Source organism: Alosa sapidissima, chromosome 8 (genome assembly GCF_018492685.1).
Source record: "Alosa sapidissima isolate fAloSap1 chromosome 8, fAloSap1.pri, whole genome shotgun sequence".
Lineage (NCBI taxonomy): Eukaryota > Metazoa > Chordata > Actinopteri > Clupeiformes > Clupeidae > Alosa > Alosa sapidissima.
In genome coordinates this window covers 9892587-9912101 of record NC_055964.1, presented here as the reverse complement: position 1 = coordinate 9912101, position 19515 = coordinate 9892587, and the positions used below count along the sequence as shown (strand labels likewise).

General features: G+C 40.8%; 1 protein-coding gene and 1 long non-coding RNA gene across 3 annotated transcripts; one reads left to right on the top strand and one right to left on the bottom strand.

Moving 5' to 3' along the window:
* Nucleotides 1–1230: 1230 nt before the first annotated feature.
* On the bottom strand, nt 1231–2733 carry LOC121714887. Its single transcript, XR_006033475.1, has 3 exons — nt 2115–2733; nt 1759–1862; nt 1231–1485 (listed from the first exon to the last, which is right to left on the bottom strand). It is a non-coding gene; the product is annotated as an uncharacterized LOC121714887 (long non-coding RNA).
* Nucleotides 2734–4085: 1352 nt separating this feature from the next.
* On the top strand, nt 4086–19284 carry LOC121714861 (E3 ubiquitin/ISG15 ligase TRIM25-like). Of its 2 annotated transcripts, none has more exons than XM_042099996.1 (7): nt 4086–4901; nt 11540–11620; nt 11813–12046; nt 14794–14953; nt 15217–15705; nt 16501–16557; nt 18094–19284. In XM_042099996.1, exons 1-7 carry the CDS (start codon nt 4311–4313, stop codon nt 18600–18602), a joined length of 2121 nt encoding a protein of 706 aa, XP_041955930.1. In that variant the 5' UTR covers nt 4086–4310; the 3' UTR covers nt 18603–19284. The 2 variants fall into 2 exon arrangements, with proteins under 2 accessions (XP_041955930.1, XP_041955929.1); XM_042099995.1 differs by having other exon boundaries at nt 11525–11620.
* Nucleotides 19285–19515: the final 231 nt, after the last annotated feature.

Genomic DNA, 19515 nt, shown 5'->3' with positions numbered 1-19515 from the left:
AAAAACACTCTGATTGCTGAAATAGTGGAAGAATTTAGGAAGACCAGAATCCAAGCTGCTACTCCTGCTCACTGTTTTGCTGAACCTGGAGATCTGGAGTGTGATATCTGCACATATTATTACCATTATGCTGCCATCTCTACACATGCTGCAGACCATCACAGAGAGGCAGAATTGGGACTTTGTAAAAATCAGACCAAAGGCTATAGTCACATAATGAATGAGCTATCTTTGTGTCTCCAATCAGAGCACTGCACAGACAGCAGTGGAGGACAGTGACAGGATGTTCACCGAGATGATCTGCTCCATTGAGAGAAGGCGCTTAAGAGTGTACAGTACAGTACTGTATATCAATAAGAATGTCACACATAAACCATAATGATTTTACCTTATGACAGCTTCAAACACATTTTGATGATGATGATGATTGATAGAAGTTGATGAAAAGGGATAAATTCTTCCAATTCTTACATCATGTTGCTTTAATAAACTTGATATGCTTTATCCCATTAAACACATGAGTGACATACTGTCTAAACCTATGAGGAGAGAAAAGTGTCAGACTCTAAAACTGTAGGGTGTGTGTTTGGCTGCAGTCCAGAGAGCTCTTAACAGTTATGGAATAACATGCCACACAGCCTGCTGCATGTACTGTAAGGGCAGCAATGAACATTGGTACACACTAAAAATTAACAACAGGCCGGAATGCACACTGATTCAAATCCAACAATACATGGCAATGTTACACTAAACAACTTCAGCAACCTACTGTAGGGGCTGACCCAGTCTGTCCTATCTCTGAACTCATTATGAATCTGTCATGAGCCACATCTGGATGAGCTTGGTGTCACTGTTAAGTTAAATGATGGTAGTTTCTTATAGTGACATTTTTATTGCTGCCCATATCTACAGTAATAGTATAGTTTCTTACACTACAATGGCTGTGAATAGGTTCTCCAATGTTTGTTGCCAGAGGTCAAACTGTCAACGCACCTTTCATGAACTTCATAGAATGTTTTGCAACTTGTTATGTTGTTTCATCAGTGTTTGCAACATCTTTGTGTGCACTCACTGCCAATAAAGTCTGTTCAGAGAACATTGGCGAGGACAACCATGAGTTGTGTTTAAGTGTCAGAGAGTATTATTGAGTGTGATGTAGACATTTTAAATGCTACATCTTTAATATTGTGTCAGATCTTATTTTTCAGACATTAATTAGTGGAAACATACGAATGCTGCATAACTTTATTTCACTTTACCATGCATGTCTCTAGACTTGCACAATGAAGTTATAGAGATCTATCAAAAAGCAGAGTACTTTAGAAGACATGAGAGGACTTGAGCCCCATGAGGAATACTGGGTCATTTGCTGGTAAAGGTCTGTAGTACTGTAGGCCTTTGTCATTGTTGTCCAACCAGAAGACAGATGGCGAGGCAGCCTGGCAAGACCCGCTGTGCTTAACACACACTCCTTTCCTCGTCAGCCTAGAGAAAAGACTGACTCTGGTGAACCAGAGATATTTTAGCACTGAAATGGAGGAATGCTCCCATGCAGGCCCTGTCAAAGTGAGCCTAAATGTGCCCCCATCCACACATGGGTAATACCGAATTGTGGAGATGATTTTCAAGGTATTTGAATATGTACCTGTGTTTATGCCATGCTTTATTATTTAATATCTGTTTTTATTTGATTTCATTGACTTTGCTATTGTTAGGTTCTGTGCTTCATAGGGAAGATGTTTTAACAGAAAGACGTACTTGTTATGCCTGCAAAGCACACACTTGACATATGTGTATCCATCATCTCCACAAAGGGTCGTAATGCTTTGTGCATCCAAATGATCTACTGTAGAACAGGTAGGCTGTGGATTGGAAGGCAAACATAGCTTTTGGGATCTATGTGTACAGTAGCTGTGGATTACTTTATCTCCATCTTGCCCTAATTTAAATGGCTGGCAGGATAACATCATCACAAAAAGAGAATTAGCATATCACAATAGCTGACTTTTGACTAGTGCAGATGAAAATGTTGTCTTTGACTGAAATAATGTATATATTATGTGCATCAGATGTTCAGTTTTAGTGTGTGATAAGTAATGCTTAAATAAGCTCACCTGTCGACACTTATAGTAGGTACAGCATTCTCAACGCCAGGAACTAGGAACGAAAGGAGAGAGAACAGAGTCAAAGTTACGGTATGAAGAATAAGTTACTTTTTCACCCTTTACATGTAACTGTACCATAAAATAAAAGACAATTGGCATTAGGGTATGATTTGATTGGATTTACTTGTAATGCTTTTTTACTTGCCAGTTTTGAGATGTGCAGCTAACAGACACTATGCTGTCCAGCAAACAAGAATTGTTAAGTTGCAGATACAAAACAAAGAACTGAGTTGAATGAGAAGGACTGAAATGGTCCTGTGAAATGTCTAATGATACCCTTCATCTGTAATGCTTTATGATCCTTTGAATGTGATGTGAAAGAAAGAAAAAAAATTACAAGACCAAGGTCTTTCATTTGCTGTTACAGTTATCTGACATTTACAGCTAAATTAATAGCAAATTAATTAATATCAATTAAACCAACCGAGATGGTCTGATCTCAAGGAGAATGGCGGGCTGACACAGTAAACTGAACTCACATCTCCGGGGCCCATGCTACCAGGGATGGATTACTGCACGGGCCTACCGGGCCCAGGCCCAGGGGCCCAAGGGGTCAGGGGGCCCTGAAGCCCAAGCCATTGCATGGAATCATTGCCTCAATATCAACAAATCAGAATGTAGGCTATGAATCTGATTGAATTTAGTATTGGCCATCTCCAAAATGCACCAGAATACAGGAAATCACATCAAACAAATTAAAAAATTTCTGGGGGAGGACCCCCAAACCCCCCTCCCACATATACGACAATAAGTGGGGGGCCCTTAATACATCTGGGCCCAGGGGCCCGAAAGTTCATAATCCGCCCATGCATGCTACAGTACATCACCACAGCATCAGCCTTTTGTGTTGAGTTCAGTGTTGAGTCCCGCTCGATGGTGTTTTATGCCCCCAACGTTGTCTTCCAGGCAGCGCTGCCACCGCTGACTTAAAGGCACCTAATCCTAAACATAACCCCAACCTTAACCCTAAACATAACCCCAACCCTAACCCATGCCTAAGGCATAAAACGCCAAGACACGTTGAGTCCCTTCTGACCTTTTGCTCTCATATGTTCCCCTGAACACTTTTCTTTGCCCTTCATCAGATTCACAGGACTACCATTTTATAGTAATGGTAGTAAGATGGAATGTCTGATGGAAGGTCTAATATTACATTTCAGTGTAAGTACGAAAGAGAATGATATTTATCCAAATCTCGAGAATGAACAAAAGTTATGAAATGTACCACTTTGTCTAACATCAATGGTGTTGCAATGCAGCAGGTTTATGTTGATGAGTCAGTAGAGAATGTGTCAAATTGTGTCAAAAATATGCTATGTACAGTAGGCTAATGCAGTGGCTTTGCACACCCAGCAGTGAATTTCAATTTTACACAGCAAAATATCTCCACTAGATGGCACCATTATTCCTCTAAGGCTAAGCCAATCACTGAATCAACGGTGTTCTGTAGTATTTTGATTGAGGATGTTCTGAATTGGTTGCTTTATTTGTGCAGCATTTACATTTACAAAATGGCATTCGTTTGACAGTTTTGAAATTACTCAGTCAATTCTACAATGCATGAAGACTGTAATTCCTAAAAAGAAAAAAAGGTTGTTTTACTATTAGCCTAGGTTGGTGCAATGAATAGGCTATAATGCACCAACAGGTGGTCTAAAACAATTCAGAGTTCAGAGTCACTAGATCCAAACAAATCGGACAGGTAAAACATAGCATTCTAATATTTTGAGATACCCGATTTTGTGTTTTCTTGAGCTGTAAGGCCGTAATCATCAAAACTGAAACAAAAAAAGGCTCGCAATAGTTTACTATGAGTAGCCTATAACTTCTACTCATAGTAAACTATAATTTCACGATATTCAAATTTTTTTTGAGACCCACCTGTATAGGCCTATGTAGCCTTGGTTATTGGCAAGAGACTAGACTTGGTACTATATCGGCCATGTACCTGTCAATCTTTGTCAATGAGAATGTTTTTTTTTTTTTTTGCATATTGACAGTGACACACACAACTAAAGGCAAACAAGGAAGTCATTCCCAAGTTGTAACTTAAGAAACACTGAATTCAGAGCAAACGAAACTGAAAGAAAAGTGTTGCTTAAGGGGTTCCAGAAGGAACAGAAGAGTTTGTCGTGCTCAGGAAGAATGGCAGAGGCGATTTCAAATAAGCAGGAGCTTTTTACCTGTTCGATTTGTTTGGATCTACTGAAGGATCCAGTGACTCTGAACTGTGGACACAATTACTGCACGGTCTGCATTAAGGACTGCTGGGATCATCAGGAAGATCAGAAGGGAGTTTACAGCTGCCCACAATGCAAACAGACTTTCACCCCGAGACCTACATTACATAAAAATAATGTTGTTGCTGAGCTTGTGGAACAGTTAAGGAAGACCAGGATTCAAGATGCTGCTTCTCCTCAGAGTTTTGCTGGACCTGGAGATGTGGAGTGTGACAGCTGTACCGGGAGAAAACTCAAAGCCGTCAAGTCCTGCTTGGTGTGTTTGGTGTCGTACTGTGAGACTCATCTCCAGCGCCATGATGATCTAATCACAGGAAAAAGACACAACGTGGTTGATGTCACAGGTCAGCTACAGGACAAGATCTGCACCCAACATCAGAAGCTCCTGGAGGTATTTTGTCGCACGGATCAGAGTTGTGTTTGTTTGCTCTGTCTGATGGATGAACACAAAGGCCATGACACTGTATCAGCTGCAACTGAGAGAACGGAGAAACAGGTAAAGGCCGGTGAGGGAGTTCAGGTGCGGATTTAGTGTGACTGCTGAAATACACACCGTAGCGATTGTATCGCATTACACAAATTATATGACCTACTGTAGTTTTGATACTCAGCTCATTTGGGAAAGAATAGCTTCTTTAAACACCATATTGAAATGGACAATTTTCACTCAGGGTTTCATGATTTTAGAGGCTATTTTGCTTTGAAGGCTGTTAGAAAGTGAAACAGAACAATGTTTAGGGTAATGATTGATTGCCATGTTGAATGAAGTTGTCAAAAACCAACGAGACTGAAGTTGGCCCCCGATTGAAACTGTGAAGTTAAGTTTCGATTCCACCTTAAATACTGCAATTTTCTACCGCCAGGGGGCAATGTTGACCGCATTTTCGAGATGACACAGGCATTCGCCAGCCAAGCAGTAGACAACGGAACAGGCGTTCTTCATCAGTAGGCTACTCGGACCATAGACATACATATCTATACAGCCTCTAGATATTTTTTTCCTGGTGACTCCATTGTCGAATCATCTGATAGGCTAAATTATTATGTCTCACCGCATTTTGAATATGGCTTCAGCCTCGTAAAAAACATAGGGATACTTAAGACAAAAAAAAAAAAAAAAAAAACTAACTCAACCTCAACTTTAAATTTGCATACCTCGGTTACATGCGTTGCGAAATTCACAACAGTATAGGCTAGGCTAGGCCACAGAATGCCTCTGGTGTAGAGGTAAAGAAGAATCTGTACTTTAATGTAAGAATTAGGAGGGTGACATTTTCAAAACTGTTAAACTGTTCACTGTTCACCTGTGTGAAAAACTCAACTTTGAACTAGCTCTTTTTTAAGTGGGGTTAGTGTTTTAAGTGGATTAGAGAATTAACTGTTACCGAGCAGATAAAAGCACCAAATGTTAAATGAAACTTATATAGGACATACATGTAGAAACAGATAAACATTGGATAAAGTCATTTTTTTGCTCACAACGTTTCATGGGAAATTCAATATCCCTATCATTTCATAAATCAGAGGGGCCTAGGGCCCGAGGTCTGTTGTTTAAGTGACATGCAACAATAACATGGTAGTAGATGACCCACATCACATTTTTGAAAATGTTAAATAAAATGCCACAAATTATTCAACTGATTTCTCGTTCATTTCACTGTAGATAAATTAGATTTTTAAGCCGCTACTGTGTGAGAACTGAGTAGCCGTGCATACTGTACTGAACGAATGCGTGCACACAAACACACACCTTGTTAAAGTATAGTACAACATTATCCATATTATCTTTTTCTACGAACCCAGGATCCATCAAATATTATTTACACATTAATACAGCGTTTGACCCTGAATTTTCAGATCAGGGTCAACCTTTTTGTAAAACAATATAACATTTGGTTATGCCTCATGGTTTGATAGTAGTAGGGACATTGGGATTTGGGTGCAGCTGGTTATCAATAGCTGGATTAAATGTTGATATGTGTCAACAGTGCTTGCTAAACCACTAGCATACCACTAGACAACTAGCATAGAATTAAGAGGGTCAGTTCTGCGGTTCTTACCTTATGGCTTAGTGTTCAACAGAACAAATAAATCAGTACTTGAATAAGGACAGGATACCCAAAGTCCATAGTTAGTTAGTTAGTATAAGGTATGAAATATCTCATTAGTATAAGGTATGAAATATCTGATTGGTCATCTCTCTCTCTCTGTCAAACAGGCATCCATGACACTGATTCGACCTGTGTAAAAAGATTAATGGTTGTGTTTTTATTTTGACCAAGTCCTTCAAGCCTAGGCTACTTTAAGATCATTCCAGGGGAGTCCAATTTTGACATTTTTGGTTGTGTTGCTTATAACATGTATTTTTAAGTGCAAAGGAAATATTCAGAATACACATTTAGGTATTTATTGTATTACACTTTATCTATTTGAGTCTTAATGTTTCAATGGTAACACTTACTTGACAGTGTCTACATAAGAGTGACATGACACCGTCATAACTGCCATAATGGTCTCATGACAGCCAGTCTTATCCTTCATATCTTAATATCCTGTCACACATCTATCTGACCTGCTAGAAATGGTCTCCATTCCAAAAATAATTCTGTGGAAATGCATGGATTCCAGTTGCTGCTATTGGAATCTGATCCCTTATCATACCTGTTCATTCGTACTCGTCGCTCGACTTATCGTGACTAAATTCAAGATGGCGGCGTACGGTAAACTTCCTGAAGGTACTGTCCGTATAAATCGTCTTGTAAATAAACTACCAGTGCTTTTTCAAAGTTCTCAATGTCTTGTTTTAAATGTCAGGGCCCTCGGAAGACTACCAATGAAGTGTGGAGCTACTTTGAGCCTCGTAAATGGTGTAAAACAGTGATTTATTTGCATGGCTACCCCGATGCCCAAGGCACCCCCATTGAAAACCTGTTGGTAGCATTGGCTAACAAGCACCTTCGGAGTGCAGGGGACAAGCCTGCAGAGATGAGCTATGAGACAAAAGTTCACACTCGGTGACATGTTTCAACACACTTTAGGTCAATATCACACTGAAATTCTCCTTTAACTGCAACCTCAAATTTAGAGGTTATAACAATTTCTCTCCAATTATTACCTGCTCCTAGAGCTGGGCTATTCAACTTCGTTACCAAGTGGGCCAGACAGGGAAACCACTGGGTCGTTGTGTGCCAGCCAAAATACGGTGTTGCTAAAATTGCTCCTATTGTGGCTGTAAGAGACGTGTTCATCAGTATCCAGCTACATTTAATGACTTCAGTAAAATATATTCCCAAAAAAACACTGGATGTTGGGGACATTCCTTTATTCTGAGATGCATAAATAGGCTATCAAAACAATTCCAGGCAGACATAAGGTGCTTATAGAGCAGGGGCCATATTCACAAAGAATCTTAAGGCTAAAAGTAGCTCTTAACTGAGGAATTTAGGAGAAACTCCTAAAAATAATGGGCTTGTCACTCGTAACTTTAGGACTCCTAATTTATTTTCAACTAAGAGTAATTCACGAAGCATTTAGCCCTAAAAATAGCACCTAAGTCTGTGACAGCTTAGAAGAAGTCAATAGGACTCCTAACTCACTAAGACCTATTCACAAACAATCCTAAGCCGCTTTTGTGGAATTTCACATTGCAATGTTTTGAAATGCGAATGCAGCTACAAGAGCTCCCAATCACGAGGGAATAATTGTGCATTGTAACTAAGTGATGCAATAACGCCACCAACAACAATCAAAACCATTCATTGTCAACATGTAAACTAAATGTAACGTTTCATCGTAAATCCAATTAAACTGTTTCTCCTCTTTGCAAACTTGTCCTCATTCCCGCATTACAATCATCAGCCAATCAAGGTGGTCACTTCAATCAAGCTTGTGCATGAGTAATGACGTCAACCATAGCAACGAAGCTCTTATCTTAAGAGTTGTCATTCACAGTTGTCAAGAGTAGGTCTGAGCAGCTTTGTAAATAGGTTTTAAGAGAAAACTCTTAGCTAAAAACTTTTATTGCGATTTATGTATAGTATAAGTATATATACTCTTTTGATCCCGTGAGGGAAATTTGGTCTCTGCATTTATGACCACTAGGGGCACTAGAGTTACAGGAAGTTAGCTCATATCTAAGCACTTTCATTTATTATGACCGCCGCGCAGCGAAGAGGCGGTCATATAGGTTTAGTCAGATTTTTATTTATTTATTTTTTTTTCTTTTTTTTCTTTTTCGCATGCCCAAATTTCCGTCAATGATTCCTGGGACACTGAAAGACCGGGGTACACGAAACTTGGTGGGCATGTAACCCCACATGGATAGCATGGAACCATCGTTTTTCGTTTTGATCTGTAGCCCCCCCGCTGTACTGGACCCCCTGAAAGGAGGGTAGGGCAGACACAGTTTTCTGTGAATATCTCGAAAACCGTAGGGTTTAGGAGGACCATCTTTTTTTTGTATGTTGATCTCAAGGGGCCATGTCAACCCATTCCATAACCACTCATTTCATGTATAGCGCCACCTAGTTAAACACAAAAAAGTAAAAATGAGGTGTTGTAATCGCAGGTATCTGTGACCTAACATAGTCAAAACTGCACGAAATTGGAAGTGTAGGATCATTATGACACCCTCTGTATGCACGCCAAGTTTCGTGGAATTCCGTTAATGGGGGGCCACACAATAAATTCATTTATGTTACTATACACCAACTGGCCTGTAGGTGGCCGGAGACAGTTTTCTGTGAATATCTCGAGAACCGTAGGGCCTAGGAGGTCCACCTTTTTTATGTATGTTGGTCTTAAGGGGGCATGTTAACCCATCCCATTACCACTTATTACATGTATAGCGCCACCTAGTTAAAAATTAAAAAGCAAAAAATTAGGTGTTTTCATCACAATATCTCTGGCTGACATGGTCAAAACTGCACGAAATTGAAAGTGTAGGATCATTATGACACCCTCCGAATGTATGCCAAGTTTTGTGAACTTTCGTTCATGGGGGGCCTTACAATAAAATCATTTATGTGTACATTTAGTGACCGTACACCAACAAGGATTCCCAGGACACTGAAAGACCGGGGTACACGAAACTTGGTGGGCATGTAACCCCACATGGATAGCATGGAACCATTGTTTTTTGTTTTGATCTGTAGCCCCCCCGCTGTACTGGACCCACCGAAAGGAGGGTAGGGCAGACATAGTTTTCTGTGAATATCTTGAGAACCGTAGGGCCTAGGATGACCAATTTTTTCCGTATGTTTGCCTCCAGGGGTCATGTTAACCCATTCCATGTGCACACATGTGCATAAATAGATACACACGCACACACATACATTCACAGTTATCATACGTATGACACATACTCACACAGTAGACATATGTACGCATACATGCACAAACACACATACGCAGGCAAACACACAAGCACGCACACACACACACACACACACACACACACACACACACACACACACACACACATAAACATAAACATGTACACGCACACATGCACACAATTCAAGAATTTCTCAGAATTATGAACAGGCAAGATGGGGGTGGGGTTGTATAAAATCAATTTTACATGTGAAATCTATGAATTAATCATGTTTTGGTACTTGTTGTCTAGCAGATACCAGTGAGAATTGAGTGTGGATAATGCAATTTAGTGAGACAGTTAGAATCATATAGGCCTTTCAGCGTGATTTATTTTTGTGGAAGAAATGTGCTGGACTGGGCGGCGGTCATATTTTGTACCACTCTGCGGTACATCTAGTTAAAACACAACTTGGTACAGGGACTCAGGACTCCATTGTGAGGGCACACATATAATTTGGTTCCCTTTGACCTAGAGGTCGCTGCAACTAGCAAAAATGTGTTTTGGCATTTTGGATGTATGCCCGATTTTGAAAAATGAGGCACTGTTAGAATTCTTTGATCAACCCAGGTTCAACATAGCATATTCCACTGTCTGCTCACGTTAGTGACCGCACCAGAGCAAGCACCCTTTCGCAGTTCCTCTGGAAATGCAGTCTAGTTATAATAATCATTATGTCAACATGTCATGAATACAAAAAGAGGTAGATTTTCTGTTTATGTCAAGCTGTCTTAATAAGGCCACTCCAAACAAGCCTACTATGCCAATAATCTGAAGACTTTATGAATGCTTTGTAACCCTTTATTAACCAAACATTTTATTTGTGATAACAAAACACAATTTTTTCAACTTTTTTTTACTTTATCCAATATCCAATACCACTACTCTTTTTCATTTTTTTTTACTTTATCCAATATTCCTATTTCTGTTTTTGAAATGATATGCGAATTACCATATTTGTACACAGATAATGCCTAATTTGTATATTAAAACATGAGATTTCAGGAAACGTGCAATACAAAAAATATTTGTATTCAGGTGAGTTTTCTACCCTATTCACCTGTATTTTTGTGCTCTAAGTAGGAATTTTCTAAATCTCAGTTCTCAGTTCTTCAATCTCAGGCTACTAGGCTACAATCAGTATATCCTAAAGAAGCCTCATGTAAAATGTGGTGCTTTTATCTGCTCGGCAACAATATTGCTGAATATGTGCACTATAAGGTGAGGTGTGAACTTGAACAGCACTACTGGTGGATATGGCAATTTTGGTTTTTGAGAGGAAAACGTATCTGATCATTAGGCTAAATACAATATTTTGCATCAGACATCCATGGAACATATTATTTGTACAGATGTTCATTTGTAAAACTAGTCATACTTCATCAAATGATATTAGGCCTACTTATTAAATGTTTCTTTCAGAAGCAGAACTACATGGAATGGTGTGTCGAACTGCCAGTTATTATTGATCTCATCTGCTCCTCTTTGCCAAGTTAAGATTTACACAGTAGGGGTCATGACTGAATACGCAGTATCTCTCCTAAAAAAGTCCCAATAAAGACACTGTTGCTCAGATCAGCTTGGTTTCCACAGATCCTGCAAAGAAACAGTCTGTTTCAAACAGGCTTTTTAATGACAAAATGTATATAGGCCTATCTATTTTATGTGAAGGTTCAAATATTATTTGAATAGTATAAGCACTATGTAGTTATGTGTAGTCTGGTAATATCATAACTGTCATTTAGATGGAGTTGGGGGAGAACAAGAGGAGACTCCAGCAGAGACTCCAAGAGAGAGAGAAGGAGTTGCAGGACCTGAGGAAAGCTGTGGAGACTCTCAAGGTGAGTACTGACCAAAGGAGAGGACAGCAGCTGGCCGCCATGTCAGAGCTAAATCAGGGTCTCACCCAGTCAGCCAGAGAGGAGACTGTAATGCAGAACCATTTTCCCCTTCCTCTGAGACACACTGGTTAGCAGGCTGTGTGAGTGTGGGCTGCTTTAGATGGACTCTCCTATTTATGTGTCTCCTAACAGAGCTCTGCACAGACAGCAGTGGAGGACAGTGAGAGGATCTTCACTGAGATGATCCGCTCCATTGAAAGAAGGCGCTCTGAGGTGAAAGAGCTGATCAGAGCTCAGGAGAAGGCTGAGTTGAGGCAGGCTGAAGGACTTCAGAAACAACTGGAGCAGGAGATTGCTGAGCTGAAGAGGAGAGATGCTGACCTGGAGCAGCTTTCACACACAGAGGACCACATCCATTTCCTCAAGGTGACTGATGACATATGGAGTGTGAACAATACATTTGATCAAATTGATTTGATCATGACTGTTTGATTGATTTGATCATGACTGTTCATGACAATTATTTAGTTAGGTCGAAGGATTCTTCCTAAAGTTCCCTGCACGTTGCTGAAAATATAACAGTTGATTATGTAATAAGTCTGACTCCACTTTGGGAAAGTATTCAATGTTAATGCAATATTACCATCCCATTGTAGGCTGACTTGTGGTCACTTGTTCTGATAAACCTACAATCTGCGTAAAAGAATACCTCTCTGCCCTTGCTTTTTACACTTGTTTCTAATGTTAATGCTACTTTGGTTTCCCCACTGTCGGTTAATTTAGGTGGTTTCAAAGGCACAATATGTTGCTAGTCTGAAAGAGGGTCAATGGCTACAGTGCTGACTATACTTATCAGCGTGCTAAACTGTCTATCAAAATCCTGAGCTACAGAGGGTCGTGGCTGGTTATGACACAGATCTGGGGAAGGATACAAGAAACTTTCTGCAGCATTGAAAGTGCCCAAAAGCACGATAGCCACATCATTCTTAAATTGATTGAAAAATTGATTGAAAATTGGAACAACGAACAATCTTCCTAGATCTGGCCGTTGCACTGTATTTGTCAGAGACTGAACATACCCAGCTCAGAGGATGATGGCTACACACATAACAGTGTGGGGAATTTAGTAGGTGTGTATATCTCCCTAAGATGAACAACTTTCATATGTACAATGCATCAGCCACACAGGAAGTGAGGTATTTTAGCCTAGAAATCTAGACGCACCCTAGCGGCGGCAAATTAATTTGCTCAGCCTGTACGTCTAGTATCGAACCATAGGGATTTCTATTGGCTTAGCACCGTGGATGTTCTCCAATCACAGCGCTCTATTTTGTTAGAGAGTCTTAAGGCGGGCTTAACAGGATAACGACAGTCCTGCGACTGTGAACAACAAGGAAGGTGGCTATGGCGAACGAAGAGCGGTTGTTTGAACCGGCGTTGGCGTCAACTTTGGAGGAGTTGGACTTGTGCTTTTTTTTTAAAGTTGAGCAACACAATGCACTTAAGTCATTACTTTCGAAGAAGGATGTATTTGCCGTTTTGCCGACCGGATACGGATATGGTCGTAGCGCTGGCCTATTGCATGCCTAGGCAGTTTGAAAGACAATTCTCTGCCCGCCCCTTGGATTAAGCGAGGTGAATGGTTCGATGCCAGACTATACATCTCAATGATATAGGATGGCCCCGCCAGGCTAGAGGTATTTGGGATTTTGTGAGAACTAAGATATGATGAATTGTGATGCCAAAAGAGGTGCTTCCCATGGGCGAAAACTCACAAATTTGGTACACACATCAATTGGTACAGTGAATACACAAGGATAAAAGCTTGGCCCCTGGCATGGCCCATTAACTCCATAGCGCCCCCTTATGTCACTGCAACTTGTGGTTGGCATATAGTTTCAGCTACACACACCATATTTGGTAGCTGTAAGTAAATCTCCAAGACAAACAACATTTGTATATTCATTGCATTAGCATGCCCAACAGGAAGTGAGGTAATTGGGATTTTGTGCATTATGCACATGATTAATTTGAACATACTCTGGTTGGCATACAGTATAGTTTCAGCCAGAGCCATAGAAAGAGAGAGTGGCGACACTCTTTGATATCTCCGCCACGCAATCATAAGTTCCAAAAAATTGCAGGAGGGTGGGATGTATTTCTGGATGCCGGAGGGCGTAATCATTTAACTCATTGACTACTGTCCAAGAGATTGCCCGTTTTAAGTTCCAAAACTCCCATAATCCGGAAACTGGCATGGAAAAGCGCTGCCATTTTTCCCCACGGCCTCCTATGGGAGTGTCGCCACTCTGTTTTCTCTACCTCTCTGGTTTCAGCTAAACACACCAAATTTGGTAGGTGCGTGTAACTTTCCAAGACGAACAACTTGTGTATGTACATTGCATTAGCCACGGCCAACAGGAAATTAGGTAATTGGGATTTTGTGCATTGTGCACATGATTAATTTGAACATAATCTGGTTGCCATATAGTTTTAGCTACGCACACCAAATTTGATAGGTGAGTGTAACTTTCCAAGACAAACAACTTGTATGTACATTGCATTAGCCACACCCAACAGGAAGTGAGATATTTGGGATTTTGTGCGTTGTGACACATGATCAATTTTGATGTACTTCTGGTAGACGATTCATGTCAAATACGGTATATGTATGATGTCAATATGTTGCTGATTCTAAATGGCAAAACTTTTTTGATATGTTGTAATATGCTGAAATGGCGATATGATGAATTAAAACATCTCAACATAAATAGGAAATGTGTCATAAATTCACCATACAGTGCTTGAAATGGCCCAAACTACTTATGTTATTGATTATTACGGTAATGCACGCCCACAGCACATATTTGGCATAGCACCACCATGTGGCAACAGAAAGAGGGGCTTGTCAACCTGTCTTGGCTATATCAGACCTAGACAGTTCATCAGATGTGTTTCATAGTTGGTGTGCATTAAGTGATGGGTGTCCTGATTTTATATTGAAAGGGGGCTTTGATATGTTGAACAATGCAGCCATGGGGAGAAGATGAATGTGGCTACCTGGTGGAAGGGGAGCGGTCAACTTTGTTGATTAGGAAAGGGAGAAAGTTTGTTTACTTTTCTCTCTGTGTTTCTCTCCATCTCTCTCTCTTGTGCTTCTCTTATTTCTTTAGACTTTTAAGTCAGTCAGTGACCCACCTCAATCTAAAGATCTATCAGGAATCACTGTCAACAAAAGCAAAACATTTGAGACGGTGAAGACATCTGTCTTGAAACTGAAAGAGCAGCTGAGAGATATCTGCAAGCAGGAAATCATGAGGATCTATGTAGCAGGTTGGTCATATTCTTCCCATGTGTATCTCACATAATAGAAAGATAGCCAAAATATGCCAGAAGAGAGTTTCAGCATGTTAATCTGCAGAGTTGAGTGACTTGCATGAGCACATATTCATCTAGTTAGGGGTAAGGGGGTGCTCCGATGCCACATTGTCATCAGGTTAATGCAAACATGTGCGCGCACACACACACACACACACACACACACACACACATACACAAAAATGTGTGACATCTCCCATGTTTTTGTGTTTTTGTAGTGAAGAGTATGGTGATAGTAAATGTTGAGAGCACCAACAAAGACTCTAAGAAGACCAATGCCAACGTGGGCTTTAAGTTTGATGCCAGCCACTTGACTTTCAACACAGCAAGCACAGCATCTCCCACTGATGCCAGTACTGCACCTTCTAATGATCCTGCTCATGCAGTTGCCAACTTCACCTCCATCACCTCCACCTCTTCAACCGGGCCCCTGATCTTTGGGAATCTCCCTGTGACTGAGCCAACCACCTTGGCTCCCTCCGGTCCCCCTGAGAATAAGGCACTGGCATTGCCCACAGCTGGGTTCTCATTTGGGACTGAACCCATCTTCACCTTCTCTTCAGGAACCACCACTGCTGCTGGCCCTGTGGGCTTCTCTTTCAGCAAGCCTGAAGCAGCTGTTGAACCCGAACCTGTTTTCATCTTCGGCAAACCTGCAGAAAAGAGTGAGGCAGTGGCCTACTTCACATTTGGCCTGAGAAGCACAGGTTAGAGCTCTGCATATCTGGGCTCCAGTTGTGTAGTTCTATGTCTGTTTGTGAAATGTGTGTGAAATTGCTGTACTTTTGCTGTAAAAGTTATAACTAGAGAAAAGAATAAACTAATGTGAAATAATCCCTATTTGACGATTGAGGATGGGGGATAGTTTTTCATTTACTTGGATGACATAATCTCACCCTCTATCTCTACAGTCAGTGAGTGTCTCCTCACCATTTCACCTTCTCCTCTGTCAAGATATCTCAGTTCCCAAACCAACCTTTATCCAGCACGCCCTCCTCCATGCCCCCCCCCCCCCCCCCGTCTCTTTAGATTAGATTAGATTCAACTTTGTCATTTAGCAGAGTACAGGTACAGAGCCAATAAAATGCAGTAGACTTTGGTGTCGTGACTAGCTCCTAGCTCCACTTCTACCCTGCCTTTGCTGCTCCTGCCACTTCCTTCACCTTTAATCAGAGGTCCTTGCTCTCTATCACACCAACTCTGCCCACACTCCACTTCGGCCCGCCCCTCCCACATTCCACTACGACCCGCCCTTGCACCCTCTTTGTCCCCTCCCCACTTTCACCCCTGACCCTGTTCCTCCTCCTTCTCCTACCACTGCTCTTTTCCCTGTTCCTGTCCCTGATCTTGACCCTGCTCCAGATCACCAACCACTAGACCACCAGTGCCCAGATCTGAAGGTCTTCATCCTATCCTAATGAAGATTAGTGATGCTTGAATGAGTGCATCTCCATCTTCACTTTGGTTCAAGTTTGGTTAGTTATGCATTTGTTCTTTTCCAGTGTCTGATGTCCAGGCTGATTTTACTGAGCCAGTAACCAGAGAGGAGTTCTTAAAAAGTGTAAGTTGGCCTACAAACACTGAGACAAACATGCGCGCACACACACACACACACACACACACACACACACACACACACACACACACACGGCCACACACACTCTTGAAGTTAGAGACAAAAATAAATCAGATCTGCACCATACTCACACATCATATAAACAACACACACACACACACTGAAACATAAACACACGCTTTTAATATTTTGAATACAATGAAACACACTCACATGTACAGTTGCACACAGCTATTCATCAGGGGTGGACAGTAACTAACCAACTAACTACATTTAAGTACATTCATTTTGAGTATCTGTACTTTACTTAAGTATTAATATTTTTGGAAACTTGTGACTTTTACTCCACTACGTTTGAAAGACAAATACTGTACTTTTGACTCTACTACATTTGAAATATGAAGATGAAGTACTCGTTACTTTTAACCACATTTGATACTGCGAGAACCAGGCTATCCTCCATGATCATTGCGAAATTGGAATGAAATTAGACAATCACCAGACGTTCACCACATAGCTAGATCTTTAGCCTTCATCATTAAACAATAAATAATCTACTCATAATTGAGTTGTCTAGTTTTGTATTCCGCAGTGAAAATGTTTTAGATTTGTGGACAGAGAATTAATAATTATTTACCAGTTGTAAAGTTATAAAAATAGGTAACATGTATAACAGTTCCAAAGTTATAAAAATAGGTAACATGTTTTTGTTGGATGTAAGGAACTAAAGGTCTGTTCAAGTCCTATGACCAACCAAAGAATGTCTACCTTATTAATGGCCAAATAAACATTACATTACAATACATTAAAAAGGAAACATACTTGCACTTCTGAATACTTAAGTATTTTTAAAAGCAAGTACTTCTGAGGTCCTATGCAACAATTTTAGCAAAAATGACCTTAATTATGCCGGTTAAGAGTCGTTCTGATGGTTCTACAACACTTTTTGGGTCGTTTGGTGGGTGCTTCGTCTCCCCCTAGTGCTTCTCTGCGGAAAAAAACGAATATGCAACTTTCTGGTCGCGGTCCGAACATGTAACTCGGCGGAAATACTCGAAAATGTAGTCAGATTGTAGTTTCTAAGAAGACTGCAAAACGGACTCCGACTTGGCTTTGTTGCTGTTGAAATTGTAAGTAGCCTACCCTTGGGTGAACTTCGTTTTTGTAATGTGATTTGATAGTCTCTTGAACAATGTGTTTGCTCGACCGTTTCATTGTGAGCCCTATGTGTTTAGCTTGGTTTATTGATGGCTAGTGGGGGTTTAGTGTAGCAGTCACTTGCTACCGAAGCTGCAGGGGGAGCTATGTCGTGAAAAGTGGCAGCCCAAATCAGGCGAAAACCCAGAAACAGCGAAGGAATAACCAGACCTGCATAGGGCTTCTTTAAGTAAAAATCTGACTTTCTCTTGTATTGGAGTAATATTTGACAAGGTGTATCTATACTTTCACTTAAGTAAAGGAATTGCACTTCCACCTCTGCTATTCATACAAAACGTTGTCCTCTCTTCTCCTTCATCAGACTCCTGTCACTTCACACTGGATCAAAACACAGCACTCAGAAACCTCCATCTGTCTGAGGGGAACAGAAGGGTGGAGTGGATAGCTGAGTGCCAGTCATATCCTGATCACCCAGAGAGATTTGATGAGTATTGTCAGGTGCTGTGTAGAGAGAGTGTGTCTGGACGCTGCTACTGGGAAGTTGAGTGGAGTGGGTGGGTTTATATAGCAGTCTCATATAAAAGCATCAGCAGGAAAGGAGTGGGTCATGAGTGTGGGTTTGGATATAATGATAAGTCCTGGGGTCTGTACACCTCCAGCTCCTTTTTTAGGCACAATAATAAGCAGACTAAACTCCCTCTAGTGGCCAGCTCCAGAATAGGAGTGTATGTGGATCACAGGGCAGGAGCTCTGGCCTTCTACAACATCTCTGACACAATGACACTTCTGCACAGAGTGCAGACCATATTCACTCACAAACTCTACCCTGGGTTTGGGCTTGGCCCCTATTCATCAGTAAAGCTGTTATGACAGATATATATATATACGCTGTTAAAATACATCTCACACATCACCCACATGTAAGGATGCCAGTGAGTGTGAGAATCTTTGATTTCTTGGGTAAAGCAACAGAGGTCACAGCTCTTTAGAGTGCTGCAAAAAGTTCCATTCATTAATGGGTCCTCCCAACGTTTGGAGATCTGTTAAATCTATGTAATTACCGCTGCAAAATATATAATGACTGCTGTAAATGGCAACAGGTTTTGTGCTTTTGATTCACATCTTTCATATCATTCCACAAGAAGTCTGTTTGCTTATTGCAATGGAATTTCATTGAAAGTGCAAGTCAGCTAGTAAGACGTTGCCACGCAACACCTGACACAGTCAAGTTCTATCTGTGTGGAGGGAAAATAAAAAGGCAGGAAGTGCAGACCAAATAAGGTGAAGGGCGGAAACAAAGTCACAAGACAGCAGACAGGTACATACAGACCACATGGATAAAACAACAAGCACATAAACATAGATTATACAAAATAGCCACCAGGGTGGCCCAAAGGCAGATCAAATTCTGGTACTTCAGGCAGGATCCTGACACAGTTTAACACTCAGACATTATTACTCGGTATGATTTTAAAGGGCTGTTAATCACCTTTCTACTTTTCTTTTCCAAAAATATACAGAATATTGTCAAAATGTCAGTTAAGTAATGTATGAAAATGGATACATGTGATTGGAGTTTCAAGCCTGGGGTTGAACTGCACAGCCAAACTCACAGCACTTAAGCCTATTGGTGACAGGCTTAAAATGTCACAAGAACTTCTTTTAAGGCATCTGAAGTTATGTTTGCTCACTGCTACAGTACCTGCTGGCTACTGTTACAGGAGCTTATACAGTATATCTCTGCAAATGGAGTCTTTGCATCATCATGTTGCAGAGATGGAAA